This window comes from Macrotis lagotis, chromosome 2, assembly GCF_037893015.1.
Source record: "Macrotis lagotis isolate mMagLag1 chromosome 2, bilby.v1.9.chrom.fasta, whole genome shotgun sequence".
Lineage (NCBI taxonomy): Eukaryota > Metazoa > Chordata > Mammalia > Peramelemorphia > Peramelidae > Macrotis > Macrotis lagotis.
Genome location: NC_133659.1, coordinates 265,243,651 through 265,267,585, shown reverse-complemented (window position 1 = coordinate 265,267,585; position 23,935 = coordinate 265,243,651). Strand labels below are relative to the sequence as shown.

The 23,935-nt window shown below is 36.2% G+C and overlaps 1 protein-coding gene across 1 annotated transcript; it reads right to left on the bottom strand.

The window, feature by feature from the left end:
• Positions 1–288: 288 nt before the first annotated feature.
• CCT2 (chaperonin containing TCP1 subunit 2) lies at positions 289–23,863 on the bottom strand. Its single transcript, XM_074226122.1, has 16 exons — positions 23,717–23,863; positions 22,239–22,313; positions 22,073–22,138; positions 21,475–21,586; positions 20,424–20,500; positions 19,907–20,019; positions 19,546–19,748; positions 18,967–19,067; positions 17,907–18,034; positions 16,873–16,976; positions 13,876–13,995; positions 11,366–11,494; positions 10,978–11,081; positions 10,637–10,736; positions 4,454–4,595; positions 289–784 (listed from the first exon to the last, which is right to left on the bottom strand). The coding sequence occupies exons 1-16, from the start codon at positions 23,717–23,719 to the stop codon at positions 754–756; spliced, it is 1,608 nt and encodes a 535-aa protein (XP_074082223.1). The 5' UTR covers positions 23,720–23,863; the 3' UTR covers positions 289–753.
• Positions 23,864–23,935: the final 72 nt, after the last annotated feature.

Sequence of the window (23,935 nt, the reverse complement as noted above, 5' to 3'; positions counted from 1 at the left end):
ATAAAAAATGCTCAGCACAATAGACACCACATAATTTTTTTTTTTAGGTTTTTGCGAGCAATGGGGTTAAGTGGCTTGCCCAAGGCCACAAAGCTAAGTAATTATTAAGTGTCTGAGGTCGCATTTGAACTCAGGTACTCTTGACTCCAGGGCCAGTACTCTATCCATTGCGCCACCTAGCTGCCCCACTTGATAAATTCTTATTCCCTTTACTACCCCCCAATTTAAAAACCAAATAATAATTAAATACAACATAAATTTGTGGAATGATTTGCCACAACAATGAAGTAATAACTAGATCTTGATTTATTTAACATTTCAATTTTAGCCGATAACAAAGTATTGAACCAAATAACTAGTTCACACATGTTGGAAGGTAACTATCATCAATCTATTTAAAAACAAAATTACAGAAGCTTTTCTGCATTTATTTTATTACATTAGGGGTTAGCACAAGGCTTATGATAACATAAGACAAATTAAAAGATAAACATTGGAAATTTTATTTTACTTTAGTGCACAGTGGGAGGAAATGAACTTTAAAAAAAAATCAACTGTTTTATCTGAAAATGAAACAGCAAATAAATTAGACCCATGTTGAAATAGAAGTCAGTTTACATGTCCAAATTCATGGATATGCTTTGTCTCAGATAAACTTCTGTTCCTTCATCTTCCTTAAGAGGTTCACTTCTTTCCAACAACTTTGTTACTGAAATAGTTGGTCTCAGAATCCTCTGGGGGATATGGGAATGTTTAACATGGGTGGTGATCTGGTACACGTTTTCTGCAAAAAATTGAATAAAATATCATACTTTAGTCTTCTTTGATAAATCCTAAGACTTTACCCTTCCTCCTCACTCTGCCTTAAAAAAAGATAATATTGAACACCAACCACAAAGCAATTCATATAAAATTATGGGAAATGAAAAAAAAAAGTATGACTAATCACAAAAGCTTAGCCCCTTCCACGAATCTTATTTTGACAAAACCATTATAATGCTGTCTTATTTAAGAAAGCTACCTTCACACCTATAACAATACTTTTATCGATGGAGTATTTTCCAAGTCCTTGTCCAAATAGTCAACTATTTATATTTAACAAAGACGTTGTTCTTTGATATTCACTTAAGTGTGTCAAAAGGATTCTTCATGGTAGAAATGCTTGCTGACAAGACTGATTTTGGGCGAGAATCTAGAAAAATGGCCATGATGGGCAAGGGCCCAATTTCCACCGCTTAGAATATATCTATCCCAGAGTTCACAGAGTCACTGCTCTATTGATGAGGCATCCCACTTAAATATGTGGGCAATAAGTCTAAAGAAAATTAGTTACTTTCTGTAAGATGAATGCAGGTTATTTAGAATAAAGGAATTTTGGATAGTAGCAGGTACTTCTAATAACTGAAGTTACAAGAACCAAGAGAAAACAATGAAACAGGCAAACCTGAAAGTGGAAGAAACCAAATCAATCCCACCCAGAGCAGGAGCCTGAAGCAGCCCACTGTCCTACTGAAAGGCCATCAGTATTCTATAACAACAGGTCTCAGGGATATAAACTAAGTTCCAGAACTCAGGGATATCAACAGAAAAGAAGATGCAAATCTTGCCATTAATTAGATTACATGAATTTAGAATAAAAAAGTAAAATTTTCATTATTTACAAAAGTGCTTTCTTCACAAGAAATGGGTGGGGGAGAAGGAATAAATAAATCATTTCTAAAGCATGTGTTAATTGCTCTGTGTGAGTCAGACTGCATAGTTGGGGAAACAGTTTTTTCTTGGGGGGGAGGGGGAGAAGAAAGGGAAGCAAATTGTCTTCTGCCCGCAAGGAAGTTATATGCTAAAAGGAAAAATAGTATCTAGTATATTCCTAACAGCTAGATGGGAGACAATCACTTAAGGACTCCTATACACGTACATAGCATCCACTATATGCTATGGGAGCTCAGAAAAGGCAAGTCAAGAAGCAGAGATGGGAAAAGAAAGCTTGATGAAATCAAAATGAGAAACCTGGGTTTGATTCTGTTAACTGATGAGAAACTATGGATGCTCAGAAGGGTGCACCCAAGTTATTCAGGCTTTATCATCAGTTATTCAGGATTAATGAGGCACTCAAAGTCTAGAATGAAATAAAATATGGAAATGATTGAATATGCCTGAGTTATAAGTGAAATTCACTTTGATGAAACTAGAGACTTTTAAAACATGAATAAGGTACTTTCAAGTGCATTTGTCTACACTGGAAAATAGGGATTAGTAGGTGGCTATCCCCTACAGTCCTATTCAAATCCCTGTCATTTTAAAAAGATCATTCTTGGCCCCAAATTTTTAAAATCTATTAAAAATTATCTAAAAAAAAAATCAGAGAAAAAAATCTTAAAATATTTGGCTTTTAAATACAGTATTTGATGCTCTTAGCCCAAAAGAATATGCCCCTTTGTACCATATTTGTGCCATCTGTACCATTAATGTTTCTAAATCTAATGTATGCCACATAAATTTAACCTACATGAACAACCCCCCCCCAAATGATTCTATAACCAAGGACTTTTATCCTTAGCATATCATACAATCAGTTCTATAACAGTTCACTGAAAACATTAATCCAGTGAGTAGTCAGTTCTCTAATTACTCAAACTTCTCCATACCCCTTACCAAAATATAGATTTATATACTAAAGTAAATGCTTCTTTGGTTAAAATCTGTCTGTTTCAATTTTGTGACAACTAAACCACAAACTTATCTAACAGAATCTGTTAACGTTATTTTCCCTTTGGCAAGCTACCCAAGTTTCCTTACTACAAAAGATATACCATGTGGAGTATTTTAATTAGCTTTAAAATTACTCCTCTAATCTGGGGTGCATGAAGCTTTTGTTCTTTGTGTGCAAGCAAATCTTATCACTTACTGAGGCTACACAACTAGTCCAGAAAACCACCAATTTAGAGCTGGAAGACCAGAATTCACTTTGGACAATGAGACAAGGAGAAGGGGACTTGCACAGTCAGAGCAATGCTGTGCCTGTAGAAGCTTTAATTCCAAATCCAGTGCTGCTTCTATTTATATCAAGTTGAGAATGTTTTAACCATTGTCTTGATGCCACTTTTCAAGTTAAAAAACAAGAATGGGAGAATTCAATGAAATAGAAAAACGCCTCAAAGAATGAATGACAAATGAAATCATTGTCCTCTTCTAGTCCTAACTAAGCCTTCTGGACCCCTCACAAATAATCCTTAGAGGAAATAATGGTGGCATCTTTTTCTGGCATTTCCTCTTAGTCCCCCTCTTTTAGTCTAAGCCCTTCCTTAAATCATAGGATCTTGGATTCATTTTGTCCAACCTCTCATTCTGCACCAGGATCCCTTTTCTCAGGGCCTCACAATGCAGTTGGGAGCAGAGTCCAGTCTGGTGTCCAGGGCCTCAGTGCAGCTTCTATGTGACTTTGCTATAGTAGTGTAATTATCTCCTTTTGTACCTTTCCTTTCTCCACTAAAATATACCTACTGGGTTTTCTCTCCTTCCAAGGCCCAAATTATTTTAAGAGAGAAAATTTTAAAGACAATTTAAGGGCTCAGTCTACTTAAGTAGATAAATAAGCATAAATTCCTTTAAAAATATTATTTCTTAAAAAAATTCTAAAACATCAAGACAAGAATATTGCTTTTAAAGTAAAGAATAAAAACCAGATTTTCCCACATTTATTAATGGGTTCAAAGAACCCATTTCTATAAGTGGGCAAGATGGGAGTTCTCCAAATCAAACCATTTAGGGTTCTTGAAATTAGATCTTAGGCAGAAAAGCAGGGATCACTTAAAGTATTAGTCTCCAATCAAAGAAATCTGGACATATTCTAATCTCTCTTCTCTTGTTCACACATTTTTTTCCCCCAGTTTTTTTTGTAAGGCAATGGGGTTAAGTGGCTTGCCCAAGGCCACACAGCTAGGCAATTATTAAGGGTCTGAGGCCGGATTTGAGGGATTTGAACTCAGGTCCGCTGGACTCCAGGGCCGGTGCTCTGTCCAACTGCGCCACCTAGCCGCCCCTTGTTCACACATTTTTAAAATTGTTCTGGAGGCTATCAGTTTACAATGATTAAAATATTCTCAAGACCACATTAGATTTGTGGATTTTTAAAAAATCATTTTTTTCTAATGAAGTAGCTTCTTCAGAATTTGATACATATCTAAGAAAAACCACTTAAAATGGAAAGCAGCATGTTAAAGCATTATTTCAATTATGTACTTAAGAATTCTGTACAGCTCTTAGTTTGTCTTACATCTATTATAATTTTGGGGAGTCTGGAAACTAATGTTTTTTGAGGGCAGGATCTATGTTTTTTATTTATCCCCCACCCCCCCAGCACTGGTAAAGCTTTAATAAATTTACAGCAAATGTCTGATGCCATGTTACTAATATTTCTAAATTTTATGTCAATTATTCAGATGCACAGTACCTTGGTGCTGCCTTAATAATGTTATCTACACGAAGAATCACTTCTGCTGCTTCAGCCGCACTCAACAATACTTGTCTCTTCACTTGGAAACTTTCTGTTATACCAAGCACAGCCATATCTCCAATGGTACCTTCCTTCATGTCTTAAGAGAATAAAAATATTAGTTTATAATATTTTGCCTAAAAATCTGAAAATCTTTTTACTTTAAACAGCAATAAATAATGTTCAAAATTGACTGAATGATCCCCCCCCCCCCAATTTGCTTAACTGGACACGATCACTCTTATCCTTAACAATAAGGTTATCCAGGAAAATTGCCACCATATGTCAAGTAATATACTAAGTGCTAGAGATACAAAGAAAAAAATGGAGACAGGTCCTATTCTCAGAAAATTAGTAACAGAAAAATAGCAAAGCCCAAGTGTCCTCAGGGCAATACAAGGCAGATGGAAGCCTGCCTTCTGTGCTGCCATACCATGGATAAAGCCTTATCAGTTTCTAACTTTAAACCATTGAAAAGTGACAGGGACCCTTGGTGACAAGAGTTACAGAAAATGAAACCAGACTGCCTGATTTAAATAAATCCATTGTCTATCCCAAATTATAAGTTTTCCAAACTTTATTATGTTACTACTACTACAAAGCAATCATTATACTCCTTCATAATTTAGCAGCAGCAGAAAATTGAGACAGTATTGTTGGAAGAATCTTAATTATCTGAAAAACAATTTCACAAGACTTGCTTTGAGACATTTGGACTCCCAAGAATTTCTGAGCTGTTCTGTACTTTAATCAAGTCAGCAATGCAGACAAGTTTTTTTTTTTTAAGTCATTCTTTGGAGCTTTTGAATAGAGAATTATCTTTTCTTCAAAAGCTGTGGCTGCCTAGAAGAGGAGCTAGAGCACCTAGGGGGCACTTCTAGTGGGCACTTGGCTGAAAAGGCTACAGGTGGTCTGGGGTTGAGGAAGGGGCACTGTCCCAACTGGGGCTCTCAGGAAGAGTTGTAGGTTGCCTCCAGGATAGGTGACAGTGGCAAGAGAATGATATGAAATGTCCAATGTGACCTAAAGTTGAAAGAATAAGATATATTCAGTTCTTGAGCAAAATTACAAGAGTTCTTTTGATAATACCTTCCAGCATTCACTGGACATTATATTCTACTTCCTTTGCTGGTCTAAAATCATCAAGGGCTAAGAACTGAACAAACACTGTAAAGCACCACCTACAAAACCAGTATCATCGAACACTTTTCCTTTCCTTAAGGAGATATTAAACGAATTTGAAAACAGAAAAACACATTTTCAATAGCTGCCTCAAATAAGAGACCATCATATAATTCAGTTCTATAAATTCCTATTACTCAATTCAATTGACTTTGCACATAAAGCCTCCAAGGTGGTGGCACCATTAGCAAGCTCCCATTGCCACAGGAGTCACTTGTCAGCTAGATAGTCCAGAATGATAGATAAATACCAATGATTTCTACTCAGTCCTACTCATTTGGGTATTCTTTTCCTCAAGATTTTACACTTTAAGAATTATTACAAGATTTATACAATCATGAAAGTGACAGCAATTGTGAGGTTCAATCTCTCTTAATGCAGAAATTCTCTCTGAACTATTCCATCTGGGTAGTCACCCACACTCTATGCTCAAACATCACTTAACAGACCACAGAATCAAAAGATCTAAACTGGAAGAGACCTTATGGATTAGCTACTTAGTCCAATTATTTTCCAGATGAGTAAACAAGCCCAGTGACATTACATTATCAGTCTAAGGTCATAAAGGTAAACATTTGCCAGAGATATTTGAACTCAGGGCAGATGATTCCAAGTTCAATATACTCTTCACCAAAGTCTCCTTATGCTAGTATTAAAACAGTTCTGGATTTGTTACCCCTTATATTGAACCAAAGGTGACTTTCCAAAATTCCAATGACTTCCACTCAAATGTCCAAGGTCTGCTCCTTCAGCTAAACCCATCCAGTTACCTCAGGTTAAACACACACCAAATACCAAGCTACCTCAATTGACTTTCACAAGACAGTTCTTTGCAACCCTGGATTTTCAGCATATTTCCAAATAACAAGTTAGTGGTTTGATCATTTGATTTATTTAAGAAATAAAGTTTTGAGGGGTGGCTAGGTGGCACAGTGGATAAAGCACCGGCCCTGGAGTCAGGAGTACCTGGGTTCAAATCCGGTCTCAGACACTTAATTACCTAGCTGGGTGGCCTTGGGCAAGCCACTTAACCCCATTTGCCTTACAAAAAGAACCAAAAAAAAAAAAAGAAAGAAACAAAGTTTTGATTCTTCTTCTGTTTCCATGGTGAACAAAGCTGACATTTCCAATCTGTTAAAGTTATCAAGACCTAACCTTAAACAAATGACAAAAACTCTTGAAAATATGATAATTATCTGCAAAAGCAGTTACTTGACCACCTATGGAAACAATGCTTTGTGTAAGACAAACACAAATTGTTTCAGTCACTTTACTGTCTATATTTAAGGGACAAAGCTGTAGGAATTTAGGGGACTGTTTTTTATAAAAAAAAAATGATACAAATATGAAGAACATTTTTGTTTCTTATTTAATTGAATCATTTCCTTGTTCTATTCAGACATGGTAAAAGACAAAGAGAATAGAACTACTGCAAGATAATTGATAGGACTGAGCCCTGAATAAATAAGCTCTTGAAGCTTGAGATTAGAAAAAGATCATTCATTACTTTGAGCCTCATTGTCTTTAATTTCGAACATAAAAACGATATCCTACCTGATTTGAGGATTTACTTTTTAAAAAATATCAAAAACATTTTAAAATACAAAGAACATAGAGACTATATGAAACTTTGAACTATCACATAAATATATCCACACTGACAAGAAACTTGATCTTCCTTCTACTTTTCAAATACATCAATTTTTCCCCTTGTACTACACTACCAACATCCACATTTTGTCCCCAAAACTGCCCCTCTCCTCATCCTCTCCACATCTTTGTGTCAATAAGTAGAGTCAAGTAAAATAACTTCAAATAGTGGTTATGTTTGAAAATATAAAACTCATTTTGTACCTCTAGTTCATTACCTCTCCCTATCAAGAAATACAAAGCATGTTTCATTCATTGGTCTTCTGCATATAAAACTGGTTAATGAGCTGATCACAAATAAGACTTCCCAAGTTGTTTTCTGTTACATTATTGCAATCATCTAATATTTTCCTGGGTCTGATCACTTCTGTTTATACACACCTCCCTAATTTCTCTAAAGTGATCTATCATTTATATTCCACTACATTTATAGAATAAAATTTGTTCAGCGACACCTCAAGTGATAGGCAGAACACTGCAAAGGCAGATTCTTTATCCCTTAGCTAGCCACCACCCTCACCCTTCCACAAAGTGTTATTTTCTTCTATCACCTTTGCAATTTGACAAGTGTGAGGGGAATCTCAAAATTTAGTTTAATTTGTAATTTTCTTTATTAATAATTTCAAGCATTTTTTAATCTGTTTGTTGACAGTTTGCATTTTTTTTCTTCTTTAAAACAGCCAGGACCCTCAACTTCAGACTCAAGTCTTAGCAATTGCTTCTCTCTGCCAATAAAGCTAGGAATAGGAGTAAGGGGAGAATTAGGGGATCCTAAACTAGGCAAGGGCTGGCAGCCTCACTGTCATGTAGGAGTGGAGCTGAAGCCTCCAAAAATTCCTCTTCAAGGTGGCACAACCCTCAGGTATGAAATGATGAATATACTGGAAAGGAAATAGATGTGAGATTACTATAGTTCCAGTAGCATATATGTGTTTTGGTGTCCCATTTAGGAAAGGAAGTGACACTAAAAAGGACTTCTTGTTCTGGTCTCAATTTAGGAAACACTCATTTTCACAAATTCTTTCCTGCAAGGCCTGTGTATCCTGCTTTCAATAGTTTGGTTGGAGGAATTTATAACCCAGTATACCACAGATCAGAGAGAGAGAGAGAAAGGAACCACCAAGCCCTACTATTCAATACTGGTGCACTCCCAATAGCTTTATCTTGGCAAATAATCAACAGTAAAGACATCCTGAGATGCAAGCTCTCTGCCAGAATTGTTAAGGATATACAGATGTCATAACATATTCATAACTTATTCCATGTCATTCTCTAATCATTAGAAAACAAAACTGTCAAACCTGAGCCGTACACTTATTTGACATGCAATCTTTGGAGCAAGTTAGAACTGCTCCTCCAAACAATTAACCCACAAACTAGAAGGTAGTCATTTTACACTGATGTATAGCACACGAGATGTCTCCTTTCTAGCTATGCTAATCAAATCATTGCTCAGTTCTTCCTGTGGGATGAAATAAAACTGGGCTCCCCACCAAGAGAACCTTTTCTGTTGTCTACCCACAGAAAAAAATTTTTAATTTTATTCTTTATTTTGAACTTAAAGATCAAAAGAGAACTTACCATACATAGTAGACCCACAAGGGAAGGATTATATATGAAACCAGATTTTTCCCTTTAATATTTAAGATTGCTATTCTCAGGGGTTTTTCTTTTAATAATTTACTGCTTTTCTATTTAACAGCATGATCAAATTAACTCATCTGTTCTTTCTCACTTGTACCGACAATAAGAGTCCAATAATATACATTTTCTTCTAATGACTGCTTTGATTCTATTCCAAGCAAGAGGGGCAAGCAATGTCTTAGGCCCCCTCCTATCCTGCAATATTATCCTTCACTCTGATCCAGGTTGGAAGAATTGACAGAAATCAAATGTTGCAGTCCCTTGCAATTAGTCTTTCTCTATTTTAATTGTATTTATTATTGCATTCTAATTGATAAAGGATGTGTTTACTATCTCTTCTTTTCTCAATTTGCTTTGAAGTTTTTATGTCCTAGCACTTGGTCGATTTCTGTAAAGGAGTCATAAACAAAGGTAAAAAGTATGTATAGTCCTTTCAATTACTATCTGGTAGTCTATCATTTAATTTTTTGAAAAATTACCTATAGGTTCTTAAATTTTTTCTTAGATTTGTCTAATTTTAAAATTAGTACGTTGTCCAACTACTATAGTTTTGTTGTTTATTTTCCCCTGTAATTTGATTAACTTATCTGTCGTGTTTAGATGCTATATTTTCTAATTTCATTTTTTTCTTGCCTAGTCTAGTTTCCTCTAGAAAGAAGTTGTTATAGCTGCACCACTGAAGTTCTATATGGGATAACCTGGGACATTCTGCCTCCATCTCCTAGTGGTTCAATGCAGGTCAGCTGTGCTAGAACTATCTCTGTAGCTTTCTTTGCACAAGCACCAACCAGGAGTTCCATTTCCCTGCATCATCCCAATTATACCTTGACTGGACTTCAAATATCTTGCTAATCTCAGGCTTTGAGAACCACCTGGTACAGGATGCCCTGGGACTATATCATTTCTTTCTCCAGAGAAGTCACTTGGGATAGACAAGTCAAGGACCTAGAACTGTTTTCTTTTTTGTGGTTCCAAGGGACGAGTGCCATTTTCAGGATTTTTGGGAGGCCCTGAGGTGTGGACACCACCTATGCTGGAGAGTCCTTTTTCTTTTTTCTGAAAATATGCTTGTACTAAATGTGAAGTTACTTTCCTCACTTAGGTTTACCTTTTAGAGTTCTCTTTACTCATATAATTAGTACCTTGTATTCATCCCAAATTCCTCCTCCTTCTCTCAGGCCAACTCAAAAAAAGAAAAACCAATTTACACCTCTTCTCTCCATAATTCTAAGTTGTTTGTCAGGGGAGCTAGACCCCCACTAGGGTCTTTAATGTTCAACAGACATTTCAAGTAAAATCTCTTAAAAAACTACTTAATTTTTCTCTGGTTTCCAACCAACCCTTAATTAATGATAGTTTGTTAAAATACTATGAAATCATGCAAGGATGATTTATGAGAAAAAGAAAACATTATATAGTTAAGAGTTCTTGATGCAATCCTAAGTACAATTCCTAACTCCACAAGTAAACAGAATGACTGCACAAGTTCAAATTTATTAAATGGAATAACTGTCTCCTTAACCTAACAGGGTTATTAACGAGATCCCATCAGAATAGGTATCTGTAAAGTATTCTTGGCACTTAAAAGAGCTGTAAAAACTACAGATCTCATTTAATTATCCTAGTATAAAGTTCCTCCCAAGTCCAATAATATTGGTTTCTTACCAAGTCCAAATGTTTTTCGGCCTTCACTGTGGGCAGCACGGAGTTGAGCCACCAAATCTGCACTGTCATAACCAGCATTGTCAGCTATAATGGTTGGCAACTATACAAAGAAATGAGCAAACAGGAACACTTGCTTCACTGTATGAAAATTGTCTTAATGAATTAACATAGCTTTTAGTAAACAAGAGCTCAGAAACACAAAATCCCTTCTCCCTCTAAAGAGGAATAGGACAGCCTTCCTTTTTAGTCATTAAATATCTTGTATTATTGATGGAAACACTCTGGCTTCAATAAAGAAAAATAACATGAAAACAATGCTATTCCTGTAACACAAAGCTTACCATTCTCAAAGCTTTAGCAAAAGACTCCATTGCAACAGCTTCTTTGCCTGGTGTTCTGTTGGCAAATTCTGTAACAGCATGGGCCATCAGCATCTCAGAACAACCTAAAAATTAGAGGAAAAAATTCCTACTATTTCATTTCTTTAAACACAGGGCCAGTGAGAGTCTATCAGATGAACTGATCACTTAAAATAGTTTGTAGTGCTGAAAAAAAAATCAACATGAACAAAAGTCCCCATAAGAAATACTAAAAAAAAAATTACATATATATACATACATATACATACATACATACATACATACATATACATATATATATATATAAACCTAATAGTTATAATCCTGAAAAGACAATTAAAAATACTTGGAAACCACATATGAAACTCACCACCACCATAAACAGTTCTGGAATCTTTCACAGTCTGGGCAAGAACACAAAGAGCATCATGCAAGGATCTTTCTGCTTCATCTAAAATCTGCTGTGTAGCACCACGCAATACAATAGTGCAAGCCTCACCTAAGAAGAAAAAACAAAAGAATCAACAGAATAAGGGCTCCTATTTTTGAAAAAGATTATTTTGTTTTCCTTCCTCAATTACATGTAAAAAACAATCTTTAAAATTATTATTTCTTAAGTTTTGAGTTCCAAATTCCATTCTTCTTTATTCCTTTATACTTCCCCAAGACACTAAGAAATCTAATATAGGTCACACTCAAAATGAATCTCTATATTACTCATTTTTATGGAAGAAAACTCAAATGAGAAAAAGAAAGGGAGGGAGAGAAAGAGGAAGGAAACAAGGGGAAAATATTATGCTTCAGATGCCATCAGGTCTTTTTTTTTTGAAGATAGGTATTATAACTAATTTCTGCCATTCTATTTTGCAGTTTTCCCAACAGTGTCTGTAAAATAATAGTATTTCATCCCCAAAGCTTGGATCTTTGGTTTATTAAACAACTAAATTACTCGAGTAATTTTCTACAATATATTATGTGCCTACTATGGTACTGATCCAGCACTCTATTTACATTAGTTAATAGCTACACTTAAACCATAAATCACTTTTAATATCATTAACAATAGGGGTGGCTAGGTGGCGCAGTGGATAAAGCACCAGCCCTGGAGTCAGGAGTACCTTGGGTTCAAATGCGGCCTCAGACACTTAATAATTACCTAGCTGTGCGGCCTCGGGCAAACCACTTAACTCCATTTGACTTGCAAAAACAAAACAAAACAAAAAAAATCATTAACAATAAACTCACATCTAAAATATAATAAACTTTTTTCATTATCTCAAGCATCACCATGCTTTTTCTTCCTTTATTTCCTTTCATATCTAGTTAACTTTGGATCAAATATGACATCCAAAAGCTAGCCTTATTACCATAGATTTTAGACTAATTCAGTACCAAAGATTACATAATGCTTCACACTTGTTACTCCAGTTAAGAGTTTCTCAATCTATTCCTATCGCAAAAACTGCCAAAGATGAGGATCCTCTTCATGAATCCTATTAAGGAAACAAAAACTTCTTTTCCAAACAAGTGCTTATTTTCCATTCTATTTTATGGAAGGAAGAGCACCCATTCATTCCCTCCTCATTCTTATCTAAAACATTTGACTCAAAATTTAAAGTAACTCTAAGGTCTCAGACACTTAATAATTACCTAGCTGTGTGGCCTTGGGCAAGCCACTTAACCCATCTGCCTTGCAAAAACAAAAACAAAAAAGTAACTCTATCCCTTTTGACAGTGCAAAAAAAAAAATAGAACTAGTGATTATGTGATACTAGGTAAATTTCAATTCTCTACTCTAGAAAAACACCAGTAACAGCACTTCACTCAAAGATTTCTGTGAGAATCAAATTAGTAAAATATGTAAAGCTCCTTGAAAACATTAAAACTCCTAGATGAATGCTAGCTATTATTACTAAAAAGTATTAGTTTAAAAAAAAAACAACATTATTTGCATTGTTGGTAGAGTTGTGAACTGATCCAACCATTCTGGAGAGCAATATGGAACTATGCCCAAAAAGCAATAATACTGATCATACTCTTTAGACCTATATCCAGAAGAAATCATAAAAATGTAAAAAAAGTGGGGTGGCTAGGTGGCCTAGTGGATAAAGCACCGGCCTTGGAGTCAGGAGCACCTGGGTTCAAATCCGGTCTCAGACACTTAATAATTACCTGCTGTGTGGCCTCGGGCAAGCCACTTAACCCCATTTGCCTTGAAAAAAACCAAAAAAAAAAAAAAAAAGGTAAAAAATTCCACATTCCAAAATATTCATAACAGCTCTTTTTATAGTGGCAAAGAATTGGAAATTAAGGGGATGCCCATCAATGGGGGAATGGCTGAATAAGTTACAGTATATGAATGTCATTAAGTACTACTGTTCTATAGGAAACTGAATGGTCAAACTCTGGAGAAGAATGGAATGAATTACAGGAACTGATACTGAGCAAAGGGAATATAACCAAGAGAACATTGTACACATTAACAACACTGTGAGCCACTTAATTACCTAGCTGTGTGGCCTTGGGCAAGCCACTTAACCCCATTTGCCTTGCAAAAATCCTAAAAACAAAACAACAACAAAAAATAAAAATAAAACAAAAAAACAAAAATATGATTCTGAGGAGACCACAGGCTTTATCTTACTGTCAAAAAAGTCCAGAACACAATAAAAGGTTAAAAACTCTTGGTTTCAAAAGATAATCTAAAAAGGTTAACCATCAAACTAATTTGAGTTTTCTGAAAATTTCAATCCAAAGTAATTCTGTACAACCACATGGAGCTTTAAAACTGCCTTACATTCAAACACAAAGCATATATTACTGTTAATAATCTTTATAAGACATTAGAATTACATTCTCAGAATATGTGTATTTATTTACCCAGTGCTACTCCAGAAAAGTGAATAAGTTTGTCTTCTCCAATCATAACTTCTTCAATAAGTTTACAACTTCCTAGTTTTACCAGCTCTGGATGATCAAAAGTCGAGGCAATTTCACCACCTATAAATATAAATTTGCATTGATTAATGCATGGCAAAACTAAAACTCCTATTTAGTAATACATGCCCATACAGGAAACACTTCAAAATGTGACTGATTATGAATTATATACTTCAATAAGGTATCTGATAAAAAATTATCATTAGTACTAATTGTCAAGGAATCCTTAAATGCTAAGTCGAACAGCTTCCTCATACCCGATTCTTTCTTACCTTTGAGAAATTTGTGACACTATTATCCTCTCTTGTCCAGATTTTCCTGAGCTGCTCTTTTGGTTCTCTCCTCCTTCCTGTCCTATTTTTCTTTTGCTGGATTCACCGGTCCTTTTAAAAATGCTGCCCATTTAACACATTTCCCTTTCTACACTGTACCCTCCAAGGATCTGTCCTAGGATCTGTCCTCTTCTCTTCTCTTTTATTTCTATTTCTTCTTTGTGGTCATCATCAGCTTTTGGTCATCAGAATGCAGGAATCCCAGGTCTGAATACTCAGCCATAGTTTATCTTCTGAGAACTCCATTTCCACATCACCAACTACTTCCTGGACATTTTCAAATGGTTGTCCCAGAAGCACCTCAAGCTTAATAAAATCCAAAACAGAATTCTGTCTTTTCCACCTATTCATCATTCTAAACATCCTTATTTCCTTCAAAAATACTCAAGTCATTCAGTGTTATCTTCAACCTCTCACTCTCCCCCATCTCCCAAATCTTGTCAATTCTACCTCCACGTTTCTCTGATTACTCCAATATACCTGACCACTGAGGTGGCCTCTTAGAACTACTGCAGTAACAACTTCCTCAGTGGTCTTCCTAACTGGAGGCAGCTGGTGGCAAGTGACAAAGTTTGCACCTGAAGTCAAGTAGAGTTGCTTCAAATCAAACTTAAGATACTAGCAAGTGAACCTGGGCAAGTCTTAATCTGGAACTGTTTGCTCATCTACAGCATTGAGGAGAAAATGAAATGTTTGTAAACATGAGGGGCAGCTAGGTGGTGCAGTGGACAGCACCAGCACTGGAGTCAGGAGGATCTGGGTTCAAATCCAGCCTTAGACATTTAATACTTAGCCCGACCCTGGACAAGTCACTTAACCCCACTGCTTTGCCAAAAAAAAAAAAAAAAATTACAAAAACAAACCCTTAACACAGTTATATAACATATAACAGGCATAATATAAACGCTTATTCCCCTTCTTCACCTACTTTTCCCCCTTTCCAATATACCCTTCCTTTATGTCTTCAAGTCAACAGTTTTCAAAACAGGGTCCAGCTCCCCTGACACTTTCAGGAGAGTCCAGAAAGTCAAAACTAATTTCATAAAATATCAAGATGCTTCAATTTAATTAAATATGAATAGATGTAATCCACCAAAACTCTTTGATTAGCCTCAATAATTTTTAAGAGAGTAAAGGGGTTCTTTACTCCAAACAAAAAGTTTGAGTTACTGGCCTACATCATGCCATGTTTGTCCTTCACTAGACTATGACATGAAGGGAGGTGATGCCATGACAAGCACATGAACTGGATTTGAGGGGGAGAAGGGGAGAGACCTGCGTTAACCACCAGTCTCACTTTCTCCTTCAGAGCTGTGGGCAGATATGGATCAGAACTGCTCTGGATTCAAGGCAATCAGGGTTAAGTTACTTGCCCAAGGTCACACAGACTAGTGAAGAACAAATGTCTGAGACTGCTTTCAAATTCCTGTCCTCCTGACACCAAGACCAGTGCTCTGTCCACTGTGCTACTCTAGCTGCTCCACTGCCCTAAGTGATATTTCTAAAAATACAGATCTACACACATCATTCTTCTAACCCCAAAACCTTCAGTGCCTACCAACATGGAGCCCACCTAGGATTTTTGTCCTAGATCAATCAACAAGCATCTGTTAAATTCCCATGCCCCATGGCATTGACAACCCTTGACATTCTGGCACCAGCCTATTCTTTGATAGTTGTTCCATTTTACTAATCTTTTCACAAAATCCACAGTAAAATCAAACTATTTCTTGTTCCTCATACCCAACCTTCCATCTCTTCCCTATGTCTTAAGGTAAGATGGCTGACCCTCAGGCTCCGAACAAACCCCTTCTTCCAACATCTATCTTGTAGAATAGAATTCTTAGCTTCCTTCAAAATTCAGCTCAAGGGAACCTCTCATGTCAGGCCTTTGCCAAGATTAGTTATTACATAGCTCCAAAACAAAACTGTTTACTGCCATGCAGATGTCACTATCCATTGACACAATGTAAGCTCCTTAAGACAAAGGATATTTTTATCTTTGTAAAGCCAATATTTAGCACAATGCCTGATATGTAGCATGGTTTTTGATAAATGCTTATCAATTCTTTAATTATTTCCTGAATCCAATATTGATATTAGACTTTTTAAAGCAAGTAAATTACTACATTTAGAATTTCACATTCTACAGGTGTGATACAATATGTATACATATAGACAATTAAGGAGGCCTTCCCAAGAGGTTATCTTCGCTGTGAGCTTTGAAAGAACTTGGGTATTTTAAAAGGTAAGAAATTGGGAAAGGAGGTGGAGTGAGAATAGGGTGAAGGAGATACACCAAGCAAAATTCAGACATTTAAAAGCAAATTTTAACACTTGCACTGAAACCATAAAAACGAATAGTTCTATAGATTATAATTCAGTTCAAATTTATATGTAAAAGTTATAGACTAGCAAATATATGAAAATGTCCTTGTTTTCCATACTATTATCTGTGCCAGATTCTAACACAAACAATTGAGAAGTAACATATTTAAATCTGAAGTCCCTTCTACTTTCAGGAATTTTCAGTAAGTATTCAGAAATAAATACCTGTTGACTGAGTAAAGCAAAGGAATAATAAAACTCAAGGTCTTTTCCTTACCTGTAACAAGGGCTAGACGCTCCACACCTGCAAAGTCTGCATGCTCAATTGCCATGACACCAGCAGCACCAAATAATTGCTCAGGGTAATTATAAATCAGTTGCCTACAAAAAAAAATAAGCCATGCTTTTGAAAACTTCATATTTGTATAAGTTATGAATAACAATGGTATAAAACATATCCATGCTAGAAACAAAAGAACAAATCACACTTATAACAAATATGTACTTTTCACAAGTTCTCAAATGTTTAATTTTCCTCCGGGATTCACTGCTTACCTTAGGATATAAAATACAAAATCCTACAATACTAATTATTCACTGAAAGATCCCCTTTACTTTTCATAGTCTTACTCTATGCATCGTCACTTTCTCCATATAATTTCAAGTATAAATTAGAGCTGTGATCACACTTTAAACACAATTATTACCATTTAACATATTTTAAACTTTCTTCCCAAGCCAGAAATAATGAACCTTCAATGCATGCAATAGCAATACAGGAGCAACATGAAGGCTATACTGTAATTTCCCAACTGTCTGACTTAAGATGTAATGTACGGGGGCAGTTAGGTGGCATAGTACCAGAGTTCAAATCCAGCTTCAGGCACTTAATAATTATCTACGTGATAAGCAAGTCACTTAACTCCACTGTCTTGCCACCCTGCCCCCAAAGTAATGTATATATCTCCCATCCACAGTTTGTGCTTCCCCAGCAAGGTTTTGTTATAAAATGAGGCACAAAGACCAGGAGATGAAAACAGAAAAAAAGTTCAGAAACTCAGAAATGCATAAAACATGTTAAATATTGTATAATCAATTTATGTTATCTTTTAACATTTAAATAGAATCAAATTTTACATTAAGGTACTATCAAACAACCCATAAAAGAGAAAGAGAAAATTCAGACTTCTTTGATATGAAGGGCCAAAAATTTTCTAATTTTCCAGATCATGGGGAGTGCCATACCCTTAACCCCCATAAAGTGGAAGGGATAACTAAAGATCACAAAGTTGGTAAAATAATCAAACAAACCTGTTGATAAAGCAATTTATTCCATGCTTCAAGATACGATCAACTTTCTCCTTCATTTTTTCTTTTTCAGCCTGTTCTATTTCTGCCACCTTTGCTGTAGAGTCAACTCTTACTCGGGAACCAAATATCTAAATAAAAAAAAAAGTATGGAGTTATTTAGGTTATAGTTTTTTTTTTTTATCATGGGAATGTTTGTATTTATTACATGGGAGAACTTCATTCTGATACAAGGTCCAAAATGTAAAGTTGAGAACTAGAGGTTTACATTATGCTTTACAAGTGAAACATATCATTATTTTACATATAGGACTTGCCAATCAGCAGGGCAGGCAGAGCATTAAAATGTATTATTCTCAGGGCAGCTAGGTGGCAAAGGTGGATAGAGCATTGGCCCTGGAATCAGGACCTGCATTCAAATCCAACCTCAGACACTTAATTACCTAGTTGTGTGGCCTTGGGCAAGTCACTTCAACCCATTGCCTTGCAAAAACAAAACAATGTATTAACCTCCCTTTAAGAAACACAAGGAACAAATCTTTCCATTGACTTAAATGGAAGAGACTTCAAAGCTAAGACATCTTAAAGTTTTAGCTTTTATAGCTCCTGATATGAAAGTCTCATTTTTTCAACAATTGAAAAAGAGCAGTCAATTAAGCAGTTACATGAAAATTACTCTTATTTAGCACTGAATTTTTCACTGAATATTTATAATATACTATATATATAAAATATATATATATATTTATAATATATAACTTTCCTGCTGTCTAGCAATTCTTTTACTCATCTCTCCCTGTCTTCCCAACAATGACTATTAAAGATATTCTATTCTTTCCTCAAGGCCCCAACAATACCTACCTCCCTCTTTACTTTTACTTTTAGTAATTGATCTCTGCACTTCTACATTACCGAAATATGAGAAGTCTCTTCTCTCCTCATCTATTCTTGAACTTTCCTCATCCTTACTATTCCTTCATCCTATTTGCTTATTGTCTAAGATGAATTCGAGTTATAAAATTTAAAGTGTTAGAAATGACTTTAAGAAATATAAATCACATACTTTTATTTTATCCGTGTCCATCCCAGTATTTGCAATAAGAATTTTTGCATTTTCAATTCGCTTTGGTTGATTTACTCCAATTTTCTTATCCAACAAAAAACCTAAATTGAAAAAAACAACAAAAAGAGGTAGTTGGGTTTGACTTCATGATTACTCTTGGATTCTATAGCTTTGATAACCTGTTCTCTAAGGTGACTTACTAAAGTCCCAAAGTTTGAGAAGATATGCCCTCCTCCTCTTAGGGTATATACCCTGAAGCAATACCAAATGATCAGGATACAAATGACTTGCTTAGGACTTCATTAAGGGTCAAAATGTAACTTTAAATAGGATTCTGCACCAACTTTAAGTTTTAAATGAGTACCACAGGCATTACAGAGACACATGTGTTAACTTAGAAAAATAAACTACTGTATTTTTAAACTGACAAATTGCTAGGAATTTATAATTGTTTGTACCTTTTTTCTTAAAGAGTCACAAAGCTGTATCACTAAAGAGATCAAAAACAAAGTAATATATAATAAAGAAAAAACTGTTGAACTAATCCAAGACTTTCTAATATCGCAAAAAACAACATACCTTCGTCTAAATAGGAATCTGCCAGACTTCCTCCTAGTTTCTTGATGATATGTATAGCTTCAAGATTTCCAGAGCCTTTCAGTCTAAGAACAGCTTCTACAGCTAACTTAGTAAAGTGGTCTTTATGATGAGTTAGAAGCTTTGAGGACAATGTGGTTCCAGCAATGTTTATTAAATCTTCACGGAATGCAACTTCATCTTGACTAAATGAAATCAAAAAACAAAAAACACCCATCATTTTCCAAGGAATACATTTTTAAAAATTCATGTTACTTTTCTAAAAATATATATTTCTCCCACTCAATTATCAAAGGATTATTTTTACTCCAGACGATTTAAAAAATTTTTTAAAGGTACAAACCCATGATCAACTGTAGATAACAACAAAGCCTCTCTTGCTGCCTTTGTAGCTTCTCTCCAACCAGCAATAATGGTTTGAGGATGAATTTTTTTTGCAACCAAAGATTCTGCTTCCTTAATAAGAATGAAAAAATAAAACTTAATAACATCAATAAAATGGAAAATTTTTTTCTTTTTCCTTTGGGGGGGAGGAAGCATTCAATTTCAGTAAACTCATATTAAAATAACAAAACAATAAATTCAAAACTTTTGTCTTCCTCCTTGGCTGTGGTTTCATTGGTCTAGGGGAGTCTCCAAAGAGTAAAACTCTCTTGTCAAAACAGATCCTGCAACTTAAATCTCACAGAGTTGTTTAGATAAGGTTAAGTGATTTTTCCAAAAAGCCAGAGCTCTATGTGTCCTAGGCAGAACTTGGAATTCATGCAGGTGACACTGCTAGGCTCTCTATGCACTATATTAAGCTGCTGCATATATCCATGTACATTAAAATAGAAATTACTAAGAATGAACTTTCTTACTCTTAACAACTCGGCTGCTAACACGGTTACAGAAGTAGTACCATCACCAACTTCATCGTCTTGAACCCTTGACATATCTGAAAAAAATTTATTAACTTATTTACACAACTTGAAAATTCTTCATTTATCTATATTCTTTTCTTTAGAAAATGAATGTTCTAGACAGGTCTCCTAAACCTGACCCACTACCAACTTAGGTCTCAAATTTTGCAATTAACCTGCTTTTTATCATTTGAATCTAATAAGTATTTTTTTAACCATCAACAACTATAAACCACCCCCAAGATATAGATGATTATGCACAAAATAACTCATGCCCCACCCTTAAGAAGCTTAAATTCTGGAACTTTTCTTACAGATCTAAATTAAATCCAACAAATATTTATTAAACACTATGTGTCCAGGGAACTAGTTACTAGGTATTAGAGATACAAAGATGAAGAAACCTAAGCAAGAGTCTTAAGTAGTTTTGGGAACACTACAAAAAAAAGGAGGGGCGGAGAAATGTTTCAAGTAAGAGGTAGTACTGACACTCCTCTTTAAAGAAAATTTAGATATTACAGAAAGTGAGGGACTATATGTAATAGTCTGGAGGTAAACTTGTCAATAGATTGAACTAAATGGAATGCAAAGTACATGAAGAAATATGAAGAGACTGGTATAAATCAGATTACAATAGAGCTTTAAATGCCAGGTTGAGATTTTTGCATTTTATTCCAGAAGTAGGATAATGGTCGAGAGAAGTCTCCATTCAAGTTGTCTTTATTTTTGCTATTTATTAGTATAAAATATAAGAGTAAACTGTTATTCAGACTAATAGGGCCAACTCTTTCAAAATACTTTTTTGTATTTATCCTACTTATTATATACTTGTTATATACTTGTCACCTCCATTAGAATTACTTGAGAATGGATCATCTCATCCTTTTTTTCGCATTCCTAGAACACTGCATATAAGTGCTAAATAAAATCTTAAGTTTTTTTTTAAAAAGACATTTCATAGGAGTCAGAAAATTATAAATAAACAGTTAAAAAGTCTCTCTAGACTCACCAACTAAAACTTTAGCTGCTGGGTTGTCAACACCGATAGATTTTAAAATGGTTGCACCATCATTGGTTACCATAAGAGAAGCATCTCTTCCACTGCTTAGAAGAATCTTGTCCTGAAGGGAACAAATTTAATTCGTAGTTTATCCCCCCAGAACAAACAAAAAAAATAACATGCCTTTAACTCTTTTTTTCTGGTAAGACAATGGGGTTAAGTGACTTCCCCAAAATAACACAGCTAGTTAATTATTAAGCGTCTGAGGCTAGATTTGAACTCAGGTCCTCCCAACTCCAGGGTTAGTACTCTATCCATTCTGCCACCTTAGCTGCCCTATGTCTTTACTTTCAAACAGTAACATTAAAGCAAAAATAATTTTAAGAAAGATCTATTTTCTGAAGTTTTTTTTTTTTTTTAGATTTTTCAAGGCAATGGGGTTAAGTGGCTTGCGCAAGGCCACATGGCTAGGTAATTATTAAGTGTCTGAGGCCGATTTGAACTCAGGTACTCCTTACTCCAAGGCCGGTGATCTATCCACTGCGCCATCCACCTGCCCCTGAAGTATTTTTAATAGTAAATGTGCTAATGTTTCTGTTTTTCTTACCATGCCCTTAGGTCCTAGAGTGCTCTTTACCAAGTCTCCGATGGCGATGGCACCAATAAAAGAAGACTGAAGTTTAAAAAACAAAAAGAAACCCGTAATTAATAGAAATAACCAAAGTGATGATATGGAAAAAAATGTAACAGTAAAAAAACCCCCAGAAACTTACCAAACGGGCTGTTTCAGCCCTTTCTTCATCAGCACCAGCCTTGAAGATGTTAACAGGTGCAAGTGAAAGGGATGCCTAAAAACAAAACCCAGCACCAGTAACAATGAAATTGTACACACTCACATGTAGAAATGTAAAATGCATAATGTAATGTGTAAATTATATAGAAAAAAAATCAAAATATCTTCTATATACATATGTAGTTAAATATTATTCATATCTTTGCTAACTGAATAAATAAAATTTGAAATGTTTTCCTGTACATAGATCCATTTTTATTAAGCAAATAAGCTGCAGCAGCCCACAACCTTACTCAACACCAATCTGACTGTAACTTAAACAATGATTTTTTCAAAGCTATAAAATATTCACAAGAAAGCAATAGTAATTAGCAGATGAAGGTTGCTGTAAAATGTATAATGTAATATGTAAACTATGTAGAAAAAAAATTAATTTTATATATGCATATATGGTTAAATGTTTTAGATCTTTGCTAACTGAATAAATAAAATTTGAAATGTTTTCCTCCATTTTTATCAAGCAAATAAGCTGCAGCAGCCCACAACCTTACTCAACACCAATCGGACTGTAACTTAATGATTTTTTCAAAGCTATAAAATATTCACAAGAAAGCAACAGTAATTAGCAGATGGAGGATGTTGCTGTAAAATGTGCAATGAAATATATAAATTATATAGAAAAAATTAATCTTATATATGTACTTAGATGTTTTAGATCTTTGCTAACTGAATAAATAAAATTTGAAATGTTTTCCTGGTCCTAGATCCGTTTTTATCAACCAAATAAGCTGCAGCAGCCCACAACCTCACTCAAGACCAACCAGACTGTAACTTAAACGATGATTTCTTTTTAAAGCTATAAAATATTCACGAGAAAAGCAATAGTAATAAGCAGATGAGGGAGGTGGCAGCTATAGTCTTTTCTGGGGGGAGAGGGTGGTTTATTGGGGGGGGGGGGGTAACGACACATGCATCTTCCCGAGAAGGGAGAGAAAACAGTGCTGGGCACGGGGCTGATTCATCTAATTGTAATTTTGCATTCTGCTTGCCCGGGGCACAGCTGGGCGGGTGCCGGCGCCCCGGAAGCCCGGGCAGTGGGGCAGAGTAGCGGGAGTCTCCCCTCCCCCTCCCCCGGAGCTGCAGGCCCCGCCTCCGCCCCCCCCCCCCACACTAGAAGTTTCTTTCCTCCAGGCCGGGCCCAGCCGCGGAGCCCGGCCAATCGAGGAGAGGACGCCGGGCCTCCCCCTGCCCGGGCCGAGCCCGGCGGCCCGCGCCTGGAGCGGGCCCCCGGGATAGGCCCCACGGCCCGCCCCGCCCCAGCAGCCATGTGCGGGGAGGCTTCGGGGCCGCGTGCGCCGCGGAGAGGAAAGGAGGCCGCGGGGAGGCGGGAGCCGCGCGGCAGCCCAGGCCTCTCCCGAACGACGGCGGCGGGGGCTAGTCGGGGGCGGGGACCCTCACCATGATTCCGAAGTCGCCGGCGACCACTTCCCAAGCCCGCGGACGGTCCACCAGGTTAAGGACTCTGGGACGGGAGGACGAGACGGAAGTGACGTGACGCAAGCCGCCGGAAAGGAGCGGCAGGCTGCGCGCGCTGCCCCGCAATGTGCCGCCTTCAGCCTTTAATGACCTCCCCCTCGACCAACCCACGGGGAGAGGAGAGGGGAGGGAGGGAGGGGC

Excerpts from the sequence above, each read along its gene's own strand:
- CCT2 (XM_074226122.1), bottom strand. Across the intron at positions 22,139-22,238 it reads GGGCTGAAACAGCCCGTTTG|TCTTCTTTTATTGGTGCCAT; the intron begins GTAAGTTTCTGG and ends TTTAAACTTCAG. Across the intron at positions 21,587-22,072 it reads CTCTAGGACCTAAGGGCATG|GACAAGATTCTTCTAAGCAG; the intron begins GTAAGAAAAACA and ends TGTTCCCTTCAG.